Source organism: Doryrhamphus excisus, chromosome 16 (assembly GCF_030265055.1).
Source record: "Doryrhamphus excisus isolate RoL2022-K1 chromosome 16, RoL_Dexc_1.0, whole genome shotgun sequence".
Lineage (NCBI taxonomy): Eukaryota > Metazoa > Chordata > Actinopteri > Syngnathiformes > Syngnathidae > Doryrhamphus > Doryrhamphus excisus.
In genome coordinates this window covers 3169966-3191465 of record NC_080481.1, presented here as the reverse complement: position 1 = coordinate 3191465, position 21500 = coordinate 3169966, and the positions used below count along the sequence as shown (strand labels likewise).

Sequence of the window (21500 nt, the reverse complement as noted above, 5' to 3'; positions counted from 1 at the left end):
ATTTGAACATGCATCAGATTACAATTGAGTGCATCCCATAATCAGTTCCCAGTTCCACATGTCCAAAAGGAGTAGGAAGAAGCAAAGCTTATTAAATCCTACCCCTCCATCTGGTACTTTTACAATCAGTAACTGTTACATTTGTTCACTTCCTGCTTTCCTAATATAATTGAAGTTTTTTTTTTACCTTATTTTATAATTTTTTTTTTTTTTGTGATATGTGTGTCAATTGTGTGTAAGATTTTCACAAAAAATGTTTTTCTCCTTTTTTTGTTGGGAACCGATATTTTCCTGAAACTTACCTATGTTTTACCGCTGATTACTAAAGCACGGAAAAAGGTATCAAGAATGTTTTTTTTCCTGATGAGAGACGAGAGTCTAATCTATCTTTTAATAGGTTCCATGTTCATGTAGCCATGAGACACAATATTCTGTGTGCCTTGCAAAATGGTAATTGTATTATTTCATTTGAACATGCATCAGATTACAATTGAGTGCATCCCATAATCAGTTCCCAGTTCCACATGTCCAAAAGGAGTAGGAAGAAGCAAAGCTTATTAAATCCTACACCTCCATCTGGTACTTTTACAATCAGTAACTGTTACATTTGTTCACTTCCTGCTTTCCTAATATAGTTTAATTTTTTTTTTGTTTGTTTTGTCACGTACCGAAGTAGTAGGTGATATGAGCATCCAATGCCATAATGTGTACCATAGTAAGTGTCAATATAGTGATATATATAGCACATCATGACTGGTTCAAGACTCTTCATCCTTGTATTTAGCAAACATCAACTGCTTGTATTGTTTCTTGAATTGGCTCATCGTTGTGCATTGTTTGACTTCCTTACTCAATCCATTCCATAGTTTGATTCCACATACTGAAATGCTATGCTAATGCTAACGTAGTCCTAGCATATAAGTGTTTCAAATGTAGTTCTTCCCTGAGATCATATTTCTCCTCTCTTGTAGAGAAGTATTGGATGACATTTTTAGCTAATTGGTTATTTTTAGCCTTATGCATTATTTTAGCTGTTTGAAAATGAACTATATCAGCAAGTTGAAGTATTTGTGATTTTAGAAATAAGGAGTTAGTATGTTCTCTGTAGGCGGCATTATGAATTATCCTTACTGACCTTTTTTGCAGTACATTTAGCAAGTGAAGATTGCTTTTATAGTTATTACCCACCTATAGTCAATCCCACATGGAAACTTACAGTGACGTCAACAAGCAGGTTAATATATGGTCATAAGCCGTGTGTCTGTCCAAAAAAAGACACATTTCCCATTTGCTGGTGGTCCTGGACTCCCCCCCCACACACACACACAAAAAGAGGGCTCTACTTTATGGCCGCAACTGGCCAACAACTGAAACAGGAGTCAGAGTGTAGCAAAGCACACAACTATGTAGCATAAAGACATGAACAGTGTATTTTCTGGAAAAAAACAACACTTTTTTAACCTAAAATCTATGAACTTCGGAGCCTTCGGAGCCTTCGGAGCCTTCGGAGCGGTACAATAAGTGATATCATTCACGAACGAGAGCTCTCACTCATTTGCAGCTGCCTCTCCCTTGCCCTCAGATCCTCCAGAACCTTGCGGTAGTGCTCTTTGAATGCATTGATGTCGGCGTCCAGGAAGGCGGAGGGGTCCTCCTCCCCGTCTTTCTCCTCTTTTAGCTCCTTCAAACGTTCATCCAGGAGCTCCACTTGTGGTTGCAGGGAAGCCAAGTGGGCCACCTCCTCCTGCAAGATTAAAGGACAAGGTTTAGCTACCCCAGACGTACGTATATTGTGTTTTCATTTCCCCAAGTTCCACTCAATTAGCTTGATGTTAGATCCTTTCTATTTTATGGGAATGTTTAAATAAAGGCCCTGATGCTAATAAGCAGGAAGCCAAGCAGGAAATTGGATGAGCTCAGCAAATGTCCAACCAGTGTTTTAAATGAAGCAAAGGTTAGACAAAGAAGAGTGAAATCCGAGTGAAATAAAACATAAAAGGATCGGGAAACTGGGAAAGGGAGGAACAAACAACCACTAAACTGTAAGCACAGTCACTAGATTGTATTCAAATAATGAGTACTTGAAATAAAAATGACATACTCACAGAAAAGTACTGAGGCAAATGGGTGCATGGGGAAAAGGAATCCGTACATCCCAATTAGAAGACAGAACACAATAAATGTGATGGATCTGGTTTGATGTATGGCATTCCCATCTCCACATGCTCATGCTTAGTATTGATCATCCGCTGTCTGGATCTGAGCAATCGGATTCGTTAAATGACAACTGTTTATTTTGACTTTTTGGATGACGTTTCACTTTCTGTTATGAAAGTCGGTGAAATTGAAAAAAACATACATAAGTCGCACTGGAGTATAAGTCGTATTTTTTGTGGGTAATTTATTTTCCAAACTACTTGACCAAAACAGACATTACGTCCTCTTGGAAGACAAGTTCTAACAATAAAAGAATAGAGAACAGGCTGAATAGGTGTAAGATATACTAACACAATGGTTATTCAGCTACACAAAAATAAACATTTATTAGTCGCTCTGGAGTATAAGTCGCAGGAACAGCCAACCTATGAAAAAAAAGTGTGACTTATAGTCCGGAAAATACGGTAATTTAACAAGGAAATGAAACCAACAACAGCAAAAATGAAAAAAAAAACTAAATTTTACAAGAATGAAGTGAAAATATAATCTAATTTGTGCAATTTTAGTCGCGGAAACTTCGATATTAAAGTCCTAATATTATGAAACACAAACAAAACAACAAATAAAGTTGCAATTTTTGGAATATTAACTGCGGGAAAACGTATACTGTATTTTCTGGACTATAAGTCGCTCCGGAGTATAAGTCGCACAAGGCCAAAAATGCATAATTAGGTAGAAAAAAACATACTGGAGTATAAGTCACATTTTTTGTGTGTAATTTATTTTCCTAACTGCTTGACCAAAACAGACATTATGTCCTCTTGGAAGGCAAGTTCTAACAATAAAAGAATAGAGAACAGGCTGAATAGGTGTAAGATATGCTAACACAATGGTTATTCAGCTACACAAAAAATAAACATGAACACAAAAGGTGTCCAGTGTTTATGGAACATAAACACTTTTTTCATTTATAAGTCGCTCTGGAGTATAAGTCGCAGGAACAGCCAACCTATGAAAAAAAGTGTGACTTATAGTCCGGAAAATACGGTAATTTAGCAATTTGTATGCTTTAAAATGCTGAATCCATCCATCCATCTTGTTCATCTTATTCGAAACCCAGACTTCCCTCTCTAAGGCTACTTCGTCCACCTCCTCCCGGCAGATCCCGAGGCGTTCCCAGGCCAGTTGACAGACTCGCCAAGGTGTCCTGGTTCTTCCCCGAGGCCACCCTCTGGTCGGACTTGCCCTGAACACGTCCCGAAGGAGGCGTTCGGGAGGCATCCTGACCAGATGCCGGAGCCGCCTCATCTGGCATTCCTCCATGCTGCCATTCTCCCAGATGACAGTTCTGCTCTTCACCTTACATCCAAAGGTGAGTGCAGCCACCCGACAGGGAAAAATAATTTTGGCTGCTTGTACCCGTGAGCTTGTCCTTTCGGTCACTACCCAAACAAAGCTCATGACCATAAGTGAGGCTTGGAACGTAGATTGTCTGGTAATTTGGGAGCATTGCTTTTTGGGCCAAGTGAAAATGTATTGCATACAAAAAAAGTAATACTACCTTTGATGGCCTTCAAATGTTATTTCTATAGTACTGATCCCTTGGTAGACCACAAAGTATAACTAGTCCTGCTCATTAAGTAGAAATAAATCTAGTGAAGAGACTTTTGAAGACTAAAACAGAGAGGTTCCAAAAAGGAAAAAAAGATGACAGTTTTGTCTTGGATTTCATTGTCTGATCACACAACTATGGTGCGTTCAAGGACTGCCAAAGAGAGTGCAAAATCTCAATTGCTTGAGCAAAAGCATTATCAGTGAAGCATACAGACATAATCATGTAAAGCGGCAGACTTTCTGACAGAGATTCTGACACAAATCACACAACCGTGGTGCCTTCAAGGACTGCCGAAGAGAGTGCGAAATCTCATTGCTAGAGCAAAAGCATTATCAGTGAAGCATACAGACATAATCATGTAAAACTGCAGACTTTCTGACAGAGATTCTGACACAAAGGCATGTGTTGCTCTTCTCAATGAGCAGCGGGTGCTGCTCAGAAGCACCCACAGGGGGCTCCGTCTTGTTTGTGACGAGAGAAGAGTTCTAAACATATTTTTTGTGCCTTTCATTTTCATTCATTCATTCTTTTTCTACTGCTTATCCTCATGAGGGTTGCGAGGGGTGCTGGAGCCTATCCCAGCTTTCTTCGGGCGAGAGGCGGGATGCACCCTGGACTGGTGGCCAGTCAATCACAGGGCACATATAGACAAACAACCATTCACACTCACATTCATACCTATGGACAATTTGGAGTCGCCAATTAACCTAGCATGTTTTTGGAATGTGGGAGGAAACCGGAGTACCCGGAGAAAACCCACGCATGCACGGGGAGAACATGCAAACTCCACACAGAGATGTGGAATCGAACTTGGGTCTCCTAGCTGTGTGGCCTGCACACCAACCACTTTCTACCGTGCAGCTAAATAAAAATGCAGCTTTTTAATGAAACCTATTATTATTCATTCATTCATTCATGCATTCATTCAAGGTTGCAGGGGTGCTGGAGCCTATCCCAGCTGTCTTCGGGCGAGAGGCGGGGTACACCCTGGACTGGTGGCCAGCCAATCACAGGGCACATATAGACAAACAACCATTCACACTCACATTCATACCTATGGACAATTTGGAGTCGCCTTTTTGGAATGTATGGGGAGAACATGCAAACTCCACACAGAGGGTGGGATTGAACTCGGGTCTCCTAGCTGCGAGGCCTGCGTGCTAACCACTCGACCGCCGTGCAGCTGCCTTTCATGTTTGTTCATTTTTTTGTTAGCCACTTCTCGCTGTACTCACTCTGCATCGCTCCAGCTGCACCTTCAGCGTCTCGGGTTCCGGCGATGGCGGAAGTTGAACCTTGAGCCAGTTTTCGCTGGCGTCCACCGACTGCACACACTGCTCGTACAAGCTGTAAAATGCCAGCACCTGAAAACACACGCATACGAGCGACGTCAGTTGAAATAAAAAGGTAAGACAAGAGTCCCTTGAGACAAGTCAAATCCATGCTCCATCTGTCTCAGCTCACAGGCTATTTCCCTGATATGTCAGCGGGAGCCAACTCAATCTCCGCCTGCGGTAACCTCAGATTGAGTCATGTCACACCTGACCTCTTCAGACGAATACAAATGGAGTCGGTGCAGCGTGAAAGACTCGGAAGATATACTCCCGCTCACAGGACAGTCGCAATCAAAACAAATTTGAAAATGATACACAGTACAACATGGCAGGTTGTAATACATAATACACTACCGGTACATAATACTACAATTTCTCTGGAGGAAAAAATACATTTTGAAGGGTTAGGATGGTCTGTCTCTTGATTCCATTGCTTTTTTTTTTTGTAGCGACTGATAACTTTCTCCAATACAATGCGGTCCACTAATGTTCAAGAAGGTATAGTACCACATTGTGTTCCAAACACAGTTTTTATAAGTAAGTATTCTTGAGATTAGTTGTACTAACTCCCAATCTTGACCAACCTCCCTTTGTGAAGAACCATTTTGTGTTCAGACCTGGCAATTCAACACTTACCTTTGCACCATTTCTGGTTATTCATTGGACTTTAACGAGTTGAATTTCAATAAATAACTGAATAAAAACTGTGGGGTTCTAACATTTTTCACTTTTAGTGTATACATATGGTAGGACAGAATCATGGCTTCAAGTTCTGTCCCAGTTAGCGTGTTTTTTGGTCGACATCAGAAGTCAGCGCCATCGCTCGTCTATGATGTCATCAGTGGTAGACGCTGCAGTTGTAATCTAAGCAACAGAGACAGTGTATTCCTAACAGAACGACAGAAGACGTGAAAATGTATGCAAATGGAGGCAAAATGTGCCCCGCCCCGCTTTTACTCATTTTTTAACATGTTTTAACTATGTATAAACAAATGAATGTTGTATTTTAACGTATCTTTTACTCTGTTTATTTGTTCTTATTCAACTCCATTTTTCTGTAAAGTGTCTTTGGGTATTTTGAAAAGCGCTATACAAATCAAATGTATTATTATTATTATTATAAAATACATTGTTGCCCTGTAAATGTAAAACTCTAAAAACGTGTTTTGCGGTAACATCATTATCTTTTTGTGACGGATTAACGGCATTTACAGGATTTCTTAAGGGAGGAATTGATTTAGCTGGAGACCCACTGACCTTCTGTAAAGGACTAATGATGCTAACCAACCGCTAAATGTAATTGTAAAACTCTAAAAATGTGTTTTGTGTTAATATTTTTGACTGTCTGGGACAGATTATGATTTCTTATGAGAAAAACTAATTTGGTTAAAGTATGTTTTGGTTAGAATCAGACCTTCTGGAATGGATTAAGGATCTTAAGCAACGTTATGACGTCCATCAGTGATAACGTTTACATCTCTGATTCCATCGTGTGCCTCCAAAAGAAAAAAGTGAAGAATCAAGAAGAAAGTGAAAAATCAACTTGTTTGCCTGTGGGTGTTTCTCAGCGAAAAGGAGAATAAGAATTAGCAATGCTAACATGCTAATGATAGCATGCTAATGGCATGGAATGGCCTTTTTTGTCATTAAACAAGATGTACAACGAGATTGGAGAGCTTCTCTTTTCAGTGCAATAGTTGTGTTTAAAAAGTATACAGGAAGTAAAAGTAAAAAAGACAGTTTAACAAGATATATACAAGAAATACACATGTATTACACAGACACCGAAATATGTGTTATTATTATTAATACATATAACATGATAGTGGTAAGTGTTTATATGTGCCTAAAAATTAAAAAAAAATGCTAACATGGTAATGTTAGCATTGAAGGCTAAATGTCACGTAAATGTGTTATATGCACACATGCTGAAAATCCGGATTGCCTCCAAAATATATTCAGTTCTTCCATATTACATTTCCGACAATTCCTGGAAATAATTTTCAAGTTATTTTGAACACAATGCGCTTGTGGTGCGCTTGTGCTGCGCCTGCGCTTGTGCTGCGCCTGTGCTTGTGCTGCGCTTGTGCTGCGCTTGTGCTGCGCTTGTGCTGCGCTTGTGCTGCGCTTGTGCTGCGCTTGGCAGGGGTAAAAATCAGTGGAGTTCCTGGAGTGTCACCTATACTTTAACTACAAAGTAAACGCTGCAAATATAACATAAAAGTAAATGTAACGGCTTCACTAAACATGCGTGTGCTACTATTACAGCTGGTCCTCAATTAATAAAGTTGCGTGTTACGCCGTTTTGTCGTTACGCATGGGCTCCCAATAATTAATCAAAAACCTAATTTTGTTCCACGAACATGCATAACATTTCATTAAGTCTCCCAAGTGGCGGTGCGCCAAAGAAATGGAAAATGGAACATCATAAAAAGAAAGAGGAGACACGCGCACCAATATTGGTCCCAAATGCTCAACTGCCGTGACCATCATTAATGCTAATGAATGCTAAAGAGGTCTGGGAGGAGCTTTAAAAATGCCTGTATTTTATTTTCTTCTGAATGTATTTTACTGTATTTGTCCTTAATGTGATGTGTGTACAGTGTGTACAGTAGGGTGCATCAAAAAACACAATTATTGAATATTGATATGGCTGAGTACTAAAAGTGTATATAATATATGTAGAAACAACACATAGAAAATATTTTTCCAATACATGATTATTTATGGGTGCCACCATACATCTGTTTTTGTGGAATAAAGTGGTGAACAGTCCAATGGTCACCATGAATTGTTATTTAAATGTATTACTATTGTGTTTACAATAAAATACAAATAAAATAAAAAACAAAGTGTTTAAACTTTATATGTATATGTCAAATATCCATCACTGCTACATAAAATTCAGGGTAAGGCCGTGTGAACATGTCCCATTTACTGCCATTCATTTTGTCAATAGGACAAATGAATGGAGAATCTTCAAAGTTGAATTCTGAGAAAAACCCAGTCTGCCCAAAGAGAAAACAGATATATTTATTTTAATAACCCTATAAAAATTATGTTGTATAGAAGTTCATTGTACTCAACATTTCCAGGTCAACTTTTTGGCAATTAGACTAAAAATTGCACATAGTCTGAAATTTTACAAAAGTTTATGTGTGAGGTGGCACCACTAAATCTCAATGGATTTCCTCAAAACTTTGTGGAAGACATTTTTATGTTCATTAGAAAAAAATTAAATGCCAGCCAAATTGATATTATGAAATTAAAATTTCCCATTCAAATTTGATGCACCCTAGTGTACAGTGTACTTGGGAGTTCCTTTAGGTATTTCCAACATACATTAAAACTCCACTTACATCAAAGCCGAGAAGTCCTTCTCGCTCCGGCTTCATTTTGTTCTCTTGTGAATTCATACAACAATTATTTTTTTTTTTAAATGTAGGTGAGAGTGTAAGAGTGTAAGAGTGTAAGAGTGTAAGAGTGTAAGAGTGTGTATGTGTGGGTACCTTAGTCTGGTAGGCCAGCCATACCAGCCTGTCTGCTAGAAGAGCACAGAAGCCCACCCAGCGCTGGTTCAACTGCTCTGCGGCCTGGGCAATGTCCTCAGCCCGAGTTCCCTCTGGTGGGGGCAAGGGTGCAGATTCGATAAAGAAAGCGAGAGTCAACACACACACACACACGATGGTCATCCATACACACTTCAGGCCAACATATTCGCCATTTCACATTCATACCTATGGACAATTTGGAGTCGCCAATTAACCTAGCATGTTTTTGGAATGTGGGAGGAAACCGGAGTACCCGGAGAAAACCCACGCATGCACGGGGAGAACATGCAAACTCCACACAGAGGGTGGAATCGAACTCGGGTCTGAAATTCAGTATTTATATTCAGTATAGTTACTCCAGACTCCATTCACTGTGCAATATTTGATCAACCGCCACGTGCAATATTAAGGCTCTAAATGCAATATATTATGTTCTATGTGAAGTATTTCTATAATGCCTCATATTAACTCACCAGCAAGTGTATAGACTGGTCATATATTTCATCTCGTTTCATATTATCTGCATACTGTATTTGTATATAACTATGGGTAAAACTGTTGATTTTGTTAATACTTGGGTTGTTTATATTGTTTATTTTTCTATATTGTGTATTTTGTACTGCTTAACTGATTCTGTACTCTTGCTGCTCCTTCATTCATTCATTTTCTACCGCTTTTCCTCACGAGGGTCGCGGGGGTGCTGGAGCCTATCCCAGCTGTCTTCGGGTGTGAGGCGGGGTACACCCTGGACTGGTCGCCAGCCAATCACAGGGCACATATAGACAAACAACCATTCACACTCACATTCATACCTATGGACAATTTGGAGTGGCCAATTAACCTAGCATGTTTTTGGAATGTGGGAGGAAACCGGAGTACCCGGAGAAAACCCACGCATGCACAGGGAGAACATGCAAACTCCACACAGAGATAGCCGAGGGCGGAATTGAACCCTGGTCTCCTAGCTGTGAGGTCTGCGCGCTAACCACTAGACAGCCGTGCCGCCTACTCTTGCTGCTGTGCAATGCAAATTTCCCCACTGAGGGACAAATAAAGGCATATCTTAATCTTAAATCGGGAGTAGAAATCTTTGCCCTGTTTTATTCCGATTACAGTTATGATCAATAAATGTATGGAGAAAAATAACAAAAATCATTCAATGATCTTGAAATATTTCAAATAAAAAGTATCAGTATCATCACCGGCAATAATGGAGCCGTGTTTAAATTAGCAGTATCGCCCATCCCGAGCGCACCGCACACTAATTATCCGAATGCATGGGTATGTGAACATATTGTATAACGTCAACATCATAAAAACCCATCTGCATAAAAACATACTCACGGGGTATTGAAAGGGAGTGTTTTTGCGTGCAAATAAACAGTCTCGGCGAAAGAGCCTGACTTGTTTTGTTTGGGTGAAGGTTAGCGTGTTGGCGGGAATAAAAGACAGAAATGTGAAAGTACAAACGGGATGAATGTTGGCTTTTCGACGGCCTCAACAAGGGCAGCGAAGAGCGCGGATTAGACTCTCTATTGGTGTTTCCATGGCAACGGGGAGGGAGGGTAGGACAGGTGGAGACGTTGCCATGGGGACAGACAGGGTGCCAGTTGAATGGGTGTGAAAGTATGCGAATGACTGTGTGTGTGTGTGTGTGTGTGTGTGTATACACAATACCTTGCTCAACTAGTGTCTGTGCCGTGCGCGTGGCTTCTTGGAGCTTTCGGTATTTCTCTGGACGCTCCCGTTCGATTAGCTTCAGCAAAGAGTGACAGGAAACGAAGAATTTAAGGACGAGTTTAAGGACGAAGAAACTTGATACAAAAGACAAAAAATACCAAATATCTGCGATTATATAATATATATATTGTTTTAACATTCCTGTCTCTTTTACAATAAATCTACCGTACCAATTGTGGACTGTTCACATCATCACAAAATCAGCACGGGATGGAATACTTATGTTCCCAACTGTACTCTGTTCACAACAACAGAACTTAACTTGAGCAGGGCCCCCAAAATGTGATGGTGAAAGTTCAAACCCAGACAATGATTCATCCTACTGTATTTTCAATACTTAACCCAACAAATTTACGGCTAAATTATAATCTATGGACATCTTTACTTCTGAACCACTAGTAATCGCTTAAATACTATTCCACTCGCAGGTCCGACTCACAGTGTCATCTTGCAAAAAAATTCTAAATTCATCACACAGCAACTTAACACTCAAAAGATAGCTGTGAAATGTAGTACTAGTACTAGTGTGGGTATAAAATGGAAAACAAAACTACTTAAGGTTTTCTCATTATGTATTCATTGGTGTCTGCTGGGGTGCTGCAATGATGTAAGCCTCCCTCTGGGCTTCTCTGGCTCCCTCAGGTGGACAGAGGCAGCATTGCAGCACCATCCATACATTTTCTATGCTGCTTGTCCTTCAATAAAATACCATTCTCATACAAGATGCATTATGGGATAACATTTTTTTTAATTTTAAACTCTTCTTCTTTCTTCTTCTTTGTAAGATGACACAATGAGTCAAATTGTTATTAATTAATGATTTATTAATGATCAACCAATGGGTTGACAAGCTCGCAGTGATTTTTTCCATAACTCATTATTGGCTCATGTCGATAATAAGCTGCCTGGTCGTCACGGACACACGAGTGCCACAATATGCTGTTTTATGGTGTGGATTATGTGTGTATATGTATTTCATGGGTGCGGATTATACACTGGAATTTTCAGTAAGTCAATTGTAAAAACATGGAGGATATCCCGAAGGTCATTTCTCTCATCCACAAAGTGTTTTTACCTGCACTTTGTCATACAGATCCTGAATGCTGCCATCTTTGCGGGACACGGAGAACTCGGGACTCTGCAGGATGGCCTCGCCCCGAGTCATGTAGCTGTGGACCTCTGTGAAGTCCACGTCAAACCTGAAGGATGCGCAAGCTCTTATTCATCAGGATAATATTGCTCCTACGTTTTCTGTAATGCTGAAAACATTATTCCTCTCATATTCACATAACCGACATTGACATTATTGTTTTTTTCAATATTTGGATACTAATGGATGCTAAGGAGTTCTATGTATTTAAACGACCACAGGTTTGAATTACAGGTGACGATGCATATTATTATTATTATTATTATTATTATGCAACATTGAAACTTATTCTTGTTACATTTACGTTTTTTTTGTTCTTACATATTTTATTGTTTTCTTGTCTATTCGTATTTTGAGAATAATACTTGAAGAGAAGAACTAGAAGAATACTTGTTTGATGTACTGTACGTATGTATTTCGGTCATTTGTCCAAGTCCTGTCATTGTAGAGATATTGTTAAAGATACGCCATCATATTTCACAGAAAGTTAATTATCCATTGTGTGCATTGTGTCCATTTAAACACTATATCATTTTAGGTTTATAATGATTCATTTATCTATTTAAAATGAGTTAAATTCAACTTTCTTTGGTATAATGTGTGCAAATTCACATATACTACAATTGTTGTTAAATTTAAGATATATAAATACTTTCTTCATTTCAATGTACTCTACTAATGTACTTTACTTTTTTGTAATAGAATTGTTGTAGACTTGAATTGTATTTTTTTAAAAACATTAATTGCAATTATTTATTTATTTATTCATAATTGCATAAATTCAACTTTTTTGGTATGTGTGTAAAAAAATATTTTACAGTTATTAAAAATGAAAATACCCACATATAGTACAAATATTTTCTTTCAGATAATTTACTTGAATCATTGTAATTTTGAAAAATGAATGAAAAAATGTGGAATTATTTATTTATTTATAATTGCCTCAATTAAACTTCTTTGGTGTGTGTGTGTGTGTAAAAGAAATATATTATATATATTATAATAATATATGTTACTAAAATATATAATATAATAGAATATAATATAAATATGTTCTGTATGTATGTGTAATTTTATTGTATTAATTTAGTATATTTATTTGTATTTGTTATGTATTATTAGGATTGAAACTTTTTTGATTAATTTTTTTTAATTGGTTTATTTGTAATCAACATTTTTTGATATAATGCGTGTATATTATATTGTCCAGACAAAAATGTTGTATATTTACAGCATACTGTATGTGTGTGATATATCTTATCCAGTATATGCTACAGATATACATTATATTTCACCATATACGTCATCCATTCTATCTGTGCTGCTTATCCTCACGGTGGTCGCAGGGGTATGTATGCTGGAGCCTATCCCAGCTGACTTCAGGCGAGAGTACATATACTGTACAGGAAATAAGTTAAAGGAGCTAAGGTAATGAAATAAAATCTGGTCATTGTAGTGTGCATAAAAATGTAATCAATGCCTGTAATTAACAGCGACAGGAGCTGTCCTGGCTGGTCCACTAATATTAAAGTCACTGAAGCAGTGGTTACCATGATAACACTCAGAGATACCGCTCTCCTTATTTCAAGCCGCTGGAGCATGTTGACATTTTGAAGCTGTTTGATATTATGGATTTACTTCTACTGTCTACTTTGCTACGCTTGTCTTTCTTAGCATCACATAGCGTGCCGAGTATCATCACCTACCTGCTGAGAAAAGTCAGGAGAAACGGGTGCATGTAACTGAACGACGCACACAAGTTAGACAACAACACAACCTCATCGTGCATCGTGCGGACAATAAGATCTCGAGTGAACTTACCTTTTCCTGAGTTCAGAATCCACCACCACCTGCCTCTTCTTCTGCGGCGGCGGCGACTCTCGTGCTTGGCGCAGTGCCGAAACCTTTTCCCTCGTCGTCACCTTGGTGACACTCGTCGTGACGGAGTGGGGCACATCAGATTGTGGGGCCACTGCACCCACGGCCGGCGAGAGCTGAATGTGCACACGGAATTGCATGTTTCAGGGGTGCATACTGAAAAATGGAACGAAGCTGCTGGCAACTTTGATACATTTTGGACATCAAAAATGCGAGGTCAATATGTGCTGCTTTTGGAGCTCTTTTTCAGGGTTGAGCGTGTGACGCAACGTCAACTCTGTCAGCAACCACAACTACTTTTGCCAGTTTAGTCAATTATTATGTTTCGTTATTAACTCATCATGAATTACATTCAACTTCTTTAGTGTATTGTACATATATTGTACAGTTTGTGCTTCAACTTCAACACTAAAAAGATGTTTTGATGATAATAGATTGTCCTTGAACCAAAGTAAAACTAAAATAATGCTGTTTGGTAACAGCCAATAGACGGTGTAGACATTGAAAGAGTGAAGGAAAATACATTTCTGGGGATCACAATAGATGAAAATATGATCTGGAAACCTCATATTACAAATATACAACATAAGGTGGCCAGAAATATTTCAATATTCAAAATTTGTTCTCAATCAGAAATCACTCCACACTCTTTATTGCTCTCTGGTTCTACCATATCTTACTTATTGTGTGGATATATGGGCTAATAACTATAAAAGCAATCTTCACTCGCTAAATGTACTGCAAAAAAGGTCAGTAAGGATAATTCATAATGCCGCCTACAGAGAACATACTAACTCCTTATTTCTAAAATCACAAATACTTCAACTTGCTGATATAGTTCATCTTCAAACAGCTAAAATAATGCATAAGGCTAAAAATAACCAATTATGTAAAAATGCCATCCAATACTTCTCTACAAGAGAGGAGAAATATGATCTCAGGGAAGAAGTACATTTGAAAGTACATTTGAAACATTTGAAAGAAGTACATTTGAAATTTGAAACATTTGAAAGTATGTGGAATCAAACTATGGAATGGATTGAGTAAGGAAGTTAAACAATGCACAACGATGAGCCAATTCAAGAAACAATACAAGCAGTTACTTTGGTACGGGACAAAATTTTTTAAAAATTAAAAAAAAAATAAAAATAATAAAAAAAATTTAAAGTAAAAAAATAATAAAATAATAACATTAAAATAAAATTTAAAAAAAATAATAATAAAAAAAATAAACTATATTAGGAAAGCAGGAAGTGAACAAATGTAACAGTTACTGATTGTAAAAGTACCAGATGGAGGGGTAGGATTTAATAAGCTTTGCTTCTTCCTACTCCTTTTGGACATGTGGAACTGGGAACTGATTATGGGATGCACTCAATCTGATGCATGTTCAAATGAAATAAAACCATCACCATAACTTTGCAGCTTCACTCTATCAAGGTTTTCAAAAAGATATGCATTAATAAATGATCTTAGTCATTAATAAAAAAGATATTACATATTTTGTGCCTACATTTAATATTTTCCGGCATAAAAATGGCTAAATCAACCATGTGTGAGCGGCTTCAAAAGACCAAGCGTCTTCATTCTGGTACCTGTGAGCTGATCACATCCAGACTCTGAACGAGTCGATCCCAGCGTTCGGCAAAGCTTTCCAGTCTGGCCTCCAGCTTGTTGGCCACCTCCTTGTTCTTCACGCTGGACAGCAGGTCCTGACTCATGGAGCAGAGCTTGTCCATGGTGGGGCGCTTGGCGTCCAGGTCTGTCTTTACAGTCTGGTGGAGTACAGACAGAAGCGCAACTTTTGTCCGATCTTTATTTTTTGTCACTTCCTGTCAGCTTGGTCTTGTGTTTTGGGGCGAAGCCGCAAGGCAGGTGAACGCATTCTTCATGGTTTCTCCATGTTTACCTGAGTTGGCAGGTGTTACTGGTAGGTTTTTGTTGTTACCTTTCTCCTGGATTGCCTTGTTGCTCTGTTCTTGGCTACCACATTGGCTGGTCACCAGCCAATCACAGGGCACATACAGACAAACAACCATTCACACTCACATTCATACCTATGGACAATTTGGAGTCGCCAATTAACCTAGCATGTTTTTGGAATGTGGGAGGAAACCGGAGTACCCGGGGAAAACCCACGCATGCACGGGGAGAACATGCAAACTCCACATAGAGATGTGGAATCGAACTTGGGTCTCCTAGCTGTGTGGCCTGTACACCAACCACTTTCTACCTTGCAGCTGAATAAAAATGCAGTTTTTTAATGAAACCTATTATTATTCATTCATTCATTCAGGGTTGCGGGGGTGCTGGAGCCTATCCCAGCTGTCTTCGGATGAGAGGTGGGATACACCCTGGACTGGTGGCCAGCCAATCACAGGGCACATATAGACAAACAACCATTCACACTCACATTCATACCTATGGACAATGGAGTCACCAATTAACCTAGCATGTTTTTGGAATGTGGGAGGAAACCGGAGTACCCGGAGAAAACCCACGATGCACGGGGAGAACATGCAAACTCCACACAGAGATGGCCGAGGGCGGGATTGCAACACAAGACTACAAAACCTTTTCACTGTGGATTTGATCTGTTATGAGGACTCACAGCAAGATGGCGGAGGCAGGCCGTGGTGGCGGCATGGTCTTTTACGCCGGGCGTTTTGAGGGAGCGAACCAACTCCTCCTTCTGCGTGAGCCATGAGTCAAATAAACACTGATGGAGGAAAAGAAAGAAGGTGACACGAGGGGAAGAATGGAGGTGCTGGCTCTAATAGTCGGCAATATAAAAATACAATATCCCACTGTGATAAATATTGATGAGGGGCGCATGCAGACAGAAGTTATTTGGAATTGAAGAAGAAGAAGAAGAAGAAGAAGGCTGCGTGTTGCACACTGCATGCATGCCCATAATCCTTACTTGCTCATTGGTGAAGTGCTGCCATTTCAATAAAATCTCCTGCAGCAGAATCCAGCGTTCTTCTGTCCATCTACAAATGGCTGCCCAACGGTCGCCTAGAACCTGCACACACACACACACACACACAAATTTCACCCTAAATTCTCAGGGTTCCCCTCTTCATATTATGTCAAAGGCCACATCAAATTCTGGTTTTGTTTTTTTAGGCCGGAAATCCAGAAGCTGGAAGGTTGCTGATTCGATCCCCGCTTCCTCCATCCCAGTCACTGTTGATGTATCCTTGGGCAAGACACTTCACCCACCTTGCCTCCCGTGCCGACCACACTAGTGTACGAATGTTTGGCAGTGGTAATGGAGGCCATGTTTCCGTCAGTCTAAAGAAAGGCAGCTGTAACCCCAGATATAGATTACCACCTGCTACTGTGTGAATAAATAATGGATTCGCTGAGACGCTTTTGCTCTCTGGTTCTACCATATCTTAGCATTTCAGTATGTGGAATCAAACTATGGAATGGATTGAGTAAGGAAGTCAAACAATGCACAACGATGAGCCAATTCAAGAAACAATACAAGCAGTTGATGTTTGCTAAATACAAGGATGAAGAGTCTTGAACCAGTCATGATGTGCTATATATATCACTATATTGACACTTACTATGGTACCCATTATGGCATTGGATGCTCATATCACCTCCTACTTTGGTACGTGACAAAAATAAACTAAAATATACTAAACAAAGATAAAATAAAATAAAATAAAATATTAGGAAAGCAGGAAGTGAACAAATAAATAAAATAAAATAAAATATTAGGAAAGCAGGCAGTGAACAAATAAATAAAATAAAATAAAATATTAGGAAAGCAGGAAGTGAACAAATAAATAAAATAAAATATTAGGAAAGCAGGAAGTGAACAAATGTAACAGTTACTGATTGTTAAAGTACCAGATGGAGGGGTAGGATTTAATAAGCTTTGCTTCTTCCTACTCCTTTTGGACATGTGGAACTGGGAACTGATTATGGGATGCATTCAATTGTAATCTGATGCATGTTCAAATGAAATAAAACCATTACCATTATTATTATTATTATTTAGTATTTTCCTCCTCAGTTTCCTCATTTTCGTTCTTTTCTCTTCCTTGTATTTTGAGGCCTGCTGTTCTTCGTCTACAGAGGATTGTTTGATGGTTGAGTTTTGTACCTTGTACTTATGGACTATGATGATGACTATGAAATGCTGCCCCAAGTGGAGAAGTTTAAGTACCATCCATGCATCCGTTTTCTATGCCACTTATCCTCACTAGGGTCGTGGGCGGGGTACACCCTGGACTGGTGGCCAACCAATCACAGGGCACATATAGACAAACAATCATTCACACTCACATTCATACCTATGGACAATTTGGAATGTGGGAGGAAAACCGAAGAACATTGAAACTCCACACAGAGAATCGAACCCCGGTCAATCCCCAATCTCCTGACTGCGTGGCCAACATGCTAACGTGGGGCCCAAGTTTAAGTACCTTGGGGTCTTAAGTACCTTAGGATTGATTCGGCGTCTGCAGTGATGCAGACTCTGCATCGGCTCGTCGTAGCAAAGAAGGAACTGAGCCGAAAGGCAAAGCTCTCAATTTAGCGGTCGATCTCCATTCCTAGCCTCACTTATGGGCTTTGGAAAGTGACTGACTGGACAGGATCAGTTTCATGACTTTTCTCCGTAGGCTGCCTGGGCTCTCTCTTAAGAGATAAAGTGAAAAGCGATGTCATCCGGGAGAAACTAAGAGTAGAACCACAGCTCCTCTATATTGAGAGGAGCCGGACGAGGTGACTCGGGTCAGGAAGCCTCCCTGGGGAGAACTTCACGGCACATCTGACTTGGAGGAGCTGGAAGAAGCATAGAGGGGAAGTCTGGGGTTCCCTACTTAGGCTGCTGCCACCGTGATGTGATGATCTGAAGAAGATGGATGAGCGAATGGCTTATCCAGGGGCCAATCCAAAACCAAACATTGTCGGCGAAACTCAAGGACGGGACTTTGGTATGCGGTTTTTGAAGAAATGTGCAGAACAGGCTCATTAAAGCAATTTATGCATCAATAACACCAACTCTACTTGGTTGTTCATCTTGCTAAATTCATTTGGTCTTTTCAAGTTTATCCATCTCCCATATTGCTCCTATTTTTTCCATTCTGTTTCCCTTCTTTTCCGCCTATTGGGAAATAAGTACAGTATTTGTGCATCTGCTTGCCACTATTTTTCCTGGGCTTACTTCTGATTCCAAAACTTGTTACCCTTAATGGGTTGTAAAAAAAATAAATACAAATCAAATCCAAGAGTACTTTAATAAAATCTTTCACCGTTATAACTGGCCCTCTGATGAAAGCACAGCAGTGGAGGGTTTGGGGGTTGAACACTGAAGAAGTCAACATGTATTTGCATTTTTACAATCCTTTGTCCTCTGTTCTATTTAGCTCAACTATCCTCCACTCGGCATTAAAATGCGCTGCAAGAGATAAAGCAAGAGCCGCACTTGAAACAAATCACTTGCGCTTAATATCACCACGTGATGATATGCATCACTACTAACGTGTGCTCCGTTTCACGCTGAATTATTTAGCACGCTTGCATCGTTATTGTGTCGTTAGCGGATTCTCTCCGAATCCTTCCCAAGTAAAGACGGGAGATTATCATTTTTAAAGGTCTGTTTAAACTTTTAAAACCCCTGGGATTGAGAGGCTTTGAATGCAAATATAAAATACAAAATATTTTAGTGTGCAAGTGAAAGGTCTACATCAGTGGTGAAATGAAAGGATGCAAGGGCTGCTTTGATATTTTGTTAAGAGGTTATAAATATTTGAAGAAAAAAATACTCTTTCCCCCCCATCTGTACTGTATTTTTAATTTTCCAAATATTTCAACTTTTTTCTTATATAATATTTGTACATTTTCTTCTTGTCATATTATGCGTCATACCGTCATAGTGTGTACTCTATAAACACTAAAAACTTCATTTTGGTCCCAAAATAAAAAATATAATAAATAATAATAATTTTATAAAAATAAAATAAAATAAAATAAAATAAAATAAAATAAAATAAAATAAAATAAAATAAAATAAAATAAAATAAAATAAAATAAAATAAAATAAAATAAAATAAAATTCTACCGCTTATCCTCACGAGGGTCGCGGGGGGTGCTGGAGCCTATCCCAGCTGTCTTCACCCTGTACACCCTGGACTGGTGGCCAGCCAATCACAGGGCACAAACAACCATTCACACTCAAATTCATACCTATGGACAATTTGGAGTTGAATATTATGACATATTTCCCATAAACCTGGAACTTTTCCCCAACCTAAACTTTATTTTATTTTGTTTTTCATAATTTTTGCAATGTACTCATTAAACTGCATTTTTCTCTTTATATTTTTACTTTATTCTTCTAAAAGTAAAGTTGTTTTTTTACATTTCTGCGTTTTTGTTTTTAACTCTATTTTAACTCCAACTTTTTCTAATAACTATGACTTTTTTACCTTTATATTTTGACTTTATGCTTTTAACTTATTCTACAGTCTAATTAAAGCTATTGTATATTATATAAAGCTGTTTTTTTTTGTTTTGTTGTTAAAATATATAGTTCATGTGTCAATATATCATGTGCCATGGACCAATAAAAAACCGCAACAGGACACAAATGGCCCTCGGGTTGCACTTTGTACACCTCTGGTTTCCATGGATGAGTTTGGTATGAATATTAAAAAATGGTTATTGTCGATCTCTCTGTGATATTGGATAAGTGTAAATGAAGCTGGTTATTCAGTGACTTTTACTGATAGAGGAATGATACCTATTGCTAGTCTTCAAGTTGAACTAAATTTGTTGCATTAGTGTTATGTTTTATGACATGATTATGCTGCTTGTTTGTTTTCAACATTTGCCCCGAGTAAACACATGTGGTTTGAATTGACTTCTACTTTTCGAAAATGCGTTTGTTTGAGCTTTTAGCTGAGATTCTTCCAGTTACATAAATGTATAGCATTTGTATATTTGTATATGCAAGTGTCATGGAGTAGTTACCATAGCAACACAAGGGTTAACAGGTTCAACATTGGTCCGTGACAACGTTTGGAGAAGAGTAAAAAAAAAAGGTTGTGGTCCAACTTGCCTGAAGTTTACTCTCCAAGGCGGCGGTGGCGCTGTCACCGCTGGTCTCGTCCACCACCACCACCATGTGGGTGAGAGAGTTGACCCGGACCTGCTCCAGCTCCAGGTCCTCCTGCAAGAGCTGCAGGAAACACTTTATCACATGTTTGTATGACATTTCTATGATACTATCATCATAATAATTATATTACTGGAGAAGGCAATTTGTGTCGAATTTGCGTGTGAATGTTGAAGGGCGGAGGCTGAAATACTGTGCAGAAAATTGGCAATTATTTGGAAAGTGGAGTGCAGAAAAATCATTTCAAAGGGAATTTTTGGACATGAAAATGTGGAATGGCAGGAAAATGAGGAATTTTTAGAATGTGGAAAATACATCCTGAATGTTTTGTGTTGAATGCTGTTCGGTTGGAATGGCTTTAATCGGTTAAGAAATGTGGTAGTCAGAATTCTCAAGATCAAATGGCATTTGGACTATTTGGAAAAATGGAAATTTCGGCAAAAGCTGGAATTTTGAAAATAGACCTGATTGAACCAAAGATCATTCTTTTGCGTTAGGAATGGAACACCCTCCCGCCCCAGTTTTTCTTCTTCTTCTTCTTCTTCTTCTTCTCTGTGTCCCAAAATTGCATAACAGAAACATCAAATAACGCTTAAACACACCAGCAAGTCTACCTCTGAAGACTATGGTTTGGCCTGGTCTTAGTCCTGACCTTGAGATGCTGTGGAATGACCTTAAAAAGGCACTTCATGCTGAAAAAGCCTCAAATGTGGCTGAATGACAACAATTCTCCAAAGGGAAAAAATTATTCGACACCACTGGAAGGTACTCAAGTTATCACAAATGCTTGATTGCAGTTGTTGGCCCAACCAGGTTTAGATGCCATGTAGGTTTGGATTTTTTTTCTCACTTAATAATAAAAGTTTCCTTTAAAAACTGAATTTTCTGTTCAGTTTGATGTTCTGAAACATTTATTTACTAACATTTATTTACA

The 21500-nt window shown here is 38.8% G+C and overlaps 1 protein-coding gene across 17 annotated transcripts in view; it reads right to left on the bottom strand.

The window, feature by feature from the left end:
• Window positions 1-21500, bottom strand: part of dmd (dystrophin) — a 198192-nt gene that overhangs the window by 109098 nt on the left and 67594 nt on the right. For 11 of the 17 annotated variants that reach the window (XM_058052496.1, XM_058052506.1, XM_058052490.1 and 8 more), the window contains 11 exons: window positions 20510-20629; window positions 16349-16450; window positions 16037-16144; window positions 15021-15200; window positions 13369-13541; window positions 13254-13289; window positions 11473-11596; window positions 10335-10413; window positions 8616-8728; window positions 5008-5136; window positions 1552-1744 (listed from right to left, as the gene is read on the bottom strand). In XM_058052496.1, coding sequence (XP_057908479.1) covers window positions 1552-1744; window positions 5008-5136; window positions 8616-8728; window positions 10335-10413; window positions 11473-11596; window positions 13254-13289; window positions 13369-13541; window positions 15021-15200; window positions 16037-16144; window positions 16349-16450; window positions 20510-20629 — 1357 coding nt within the window. The remainder of the gene's footprint in view (window positions 1-1551; window positions 1745-5007; window positions 5137-8615; window positions 8729-10334; window positions 10414-11472; window positions 11597-13253; window positions 13290-13368; window positions 13542-15020; window positions 15201-16036; window positions 16145-16348; window positions 16451-20509; window positions 20630-21500) is intronic. The other 6 variants (XM_058052498.1, XM_058052501.1, XM_058052503.1 and 3 more) reach the window with 1 other exon arrangement.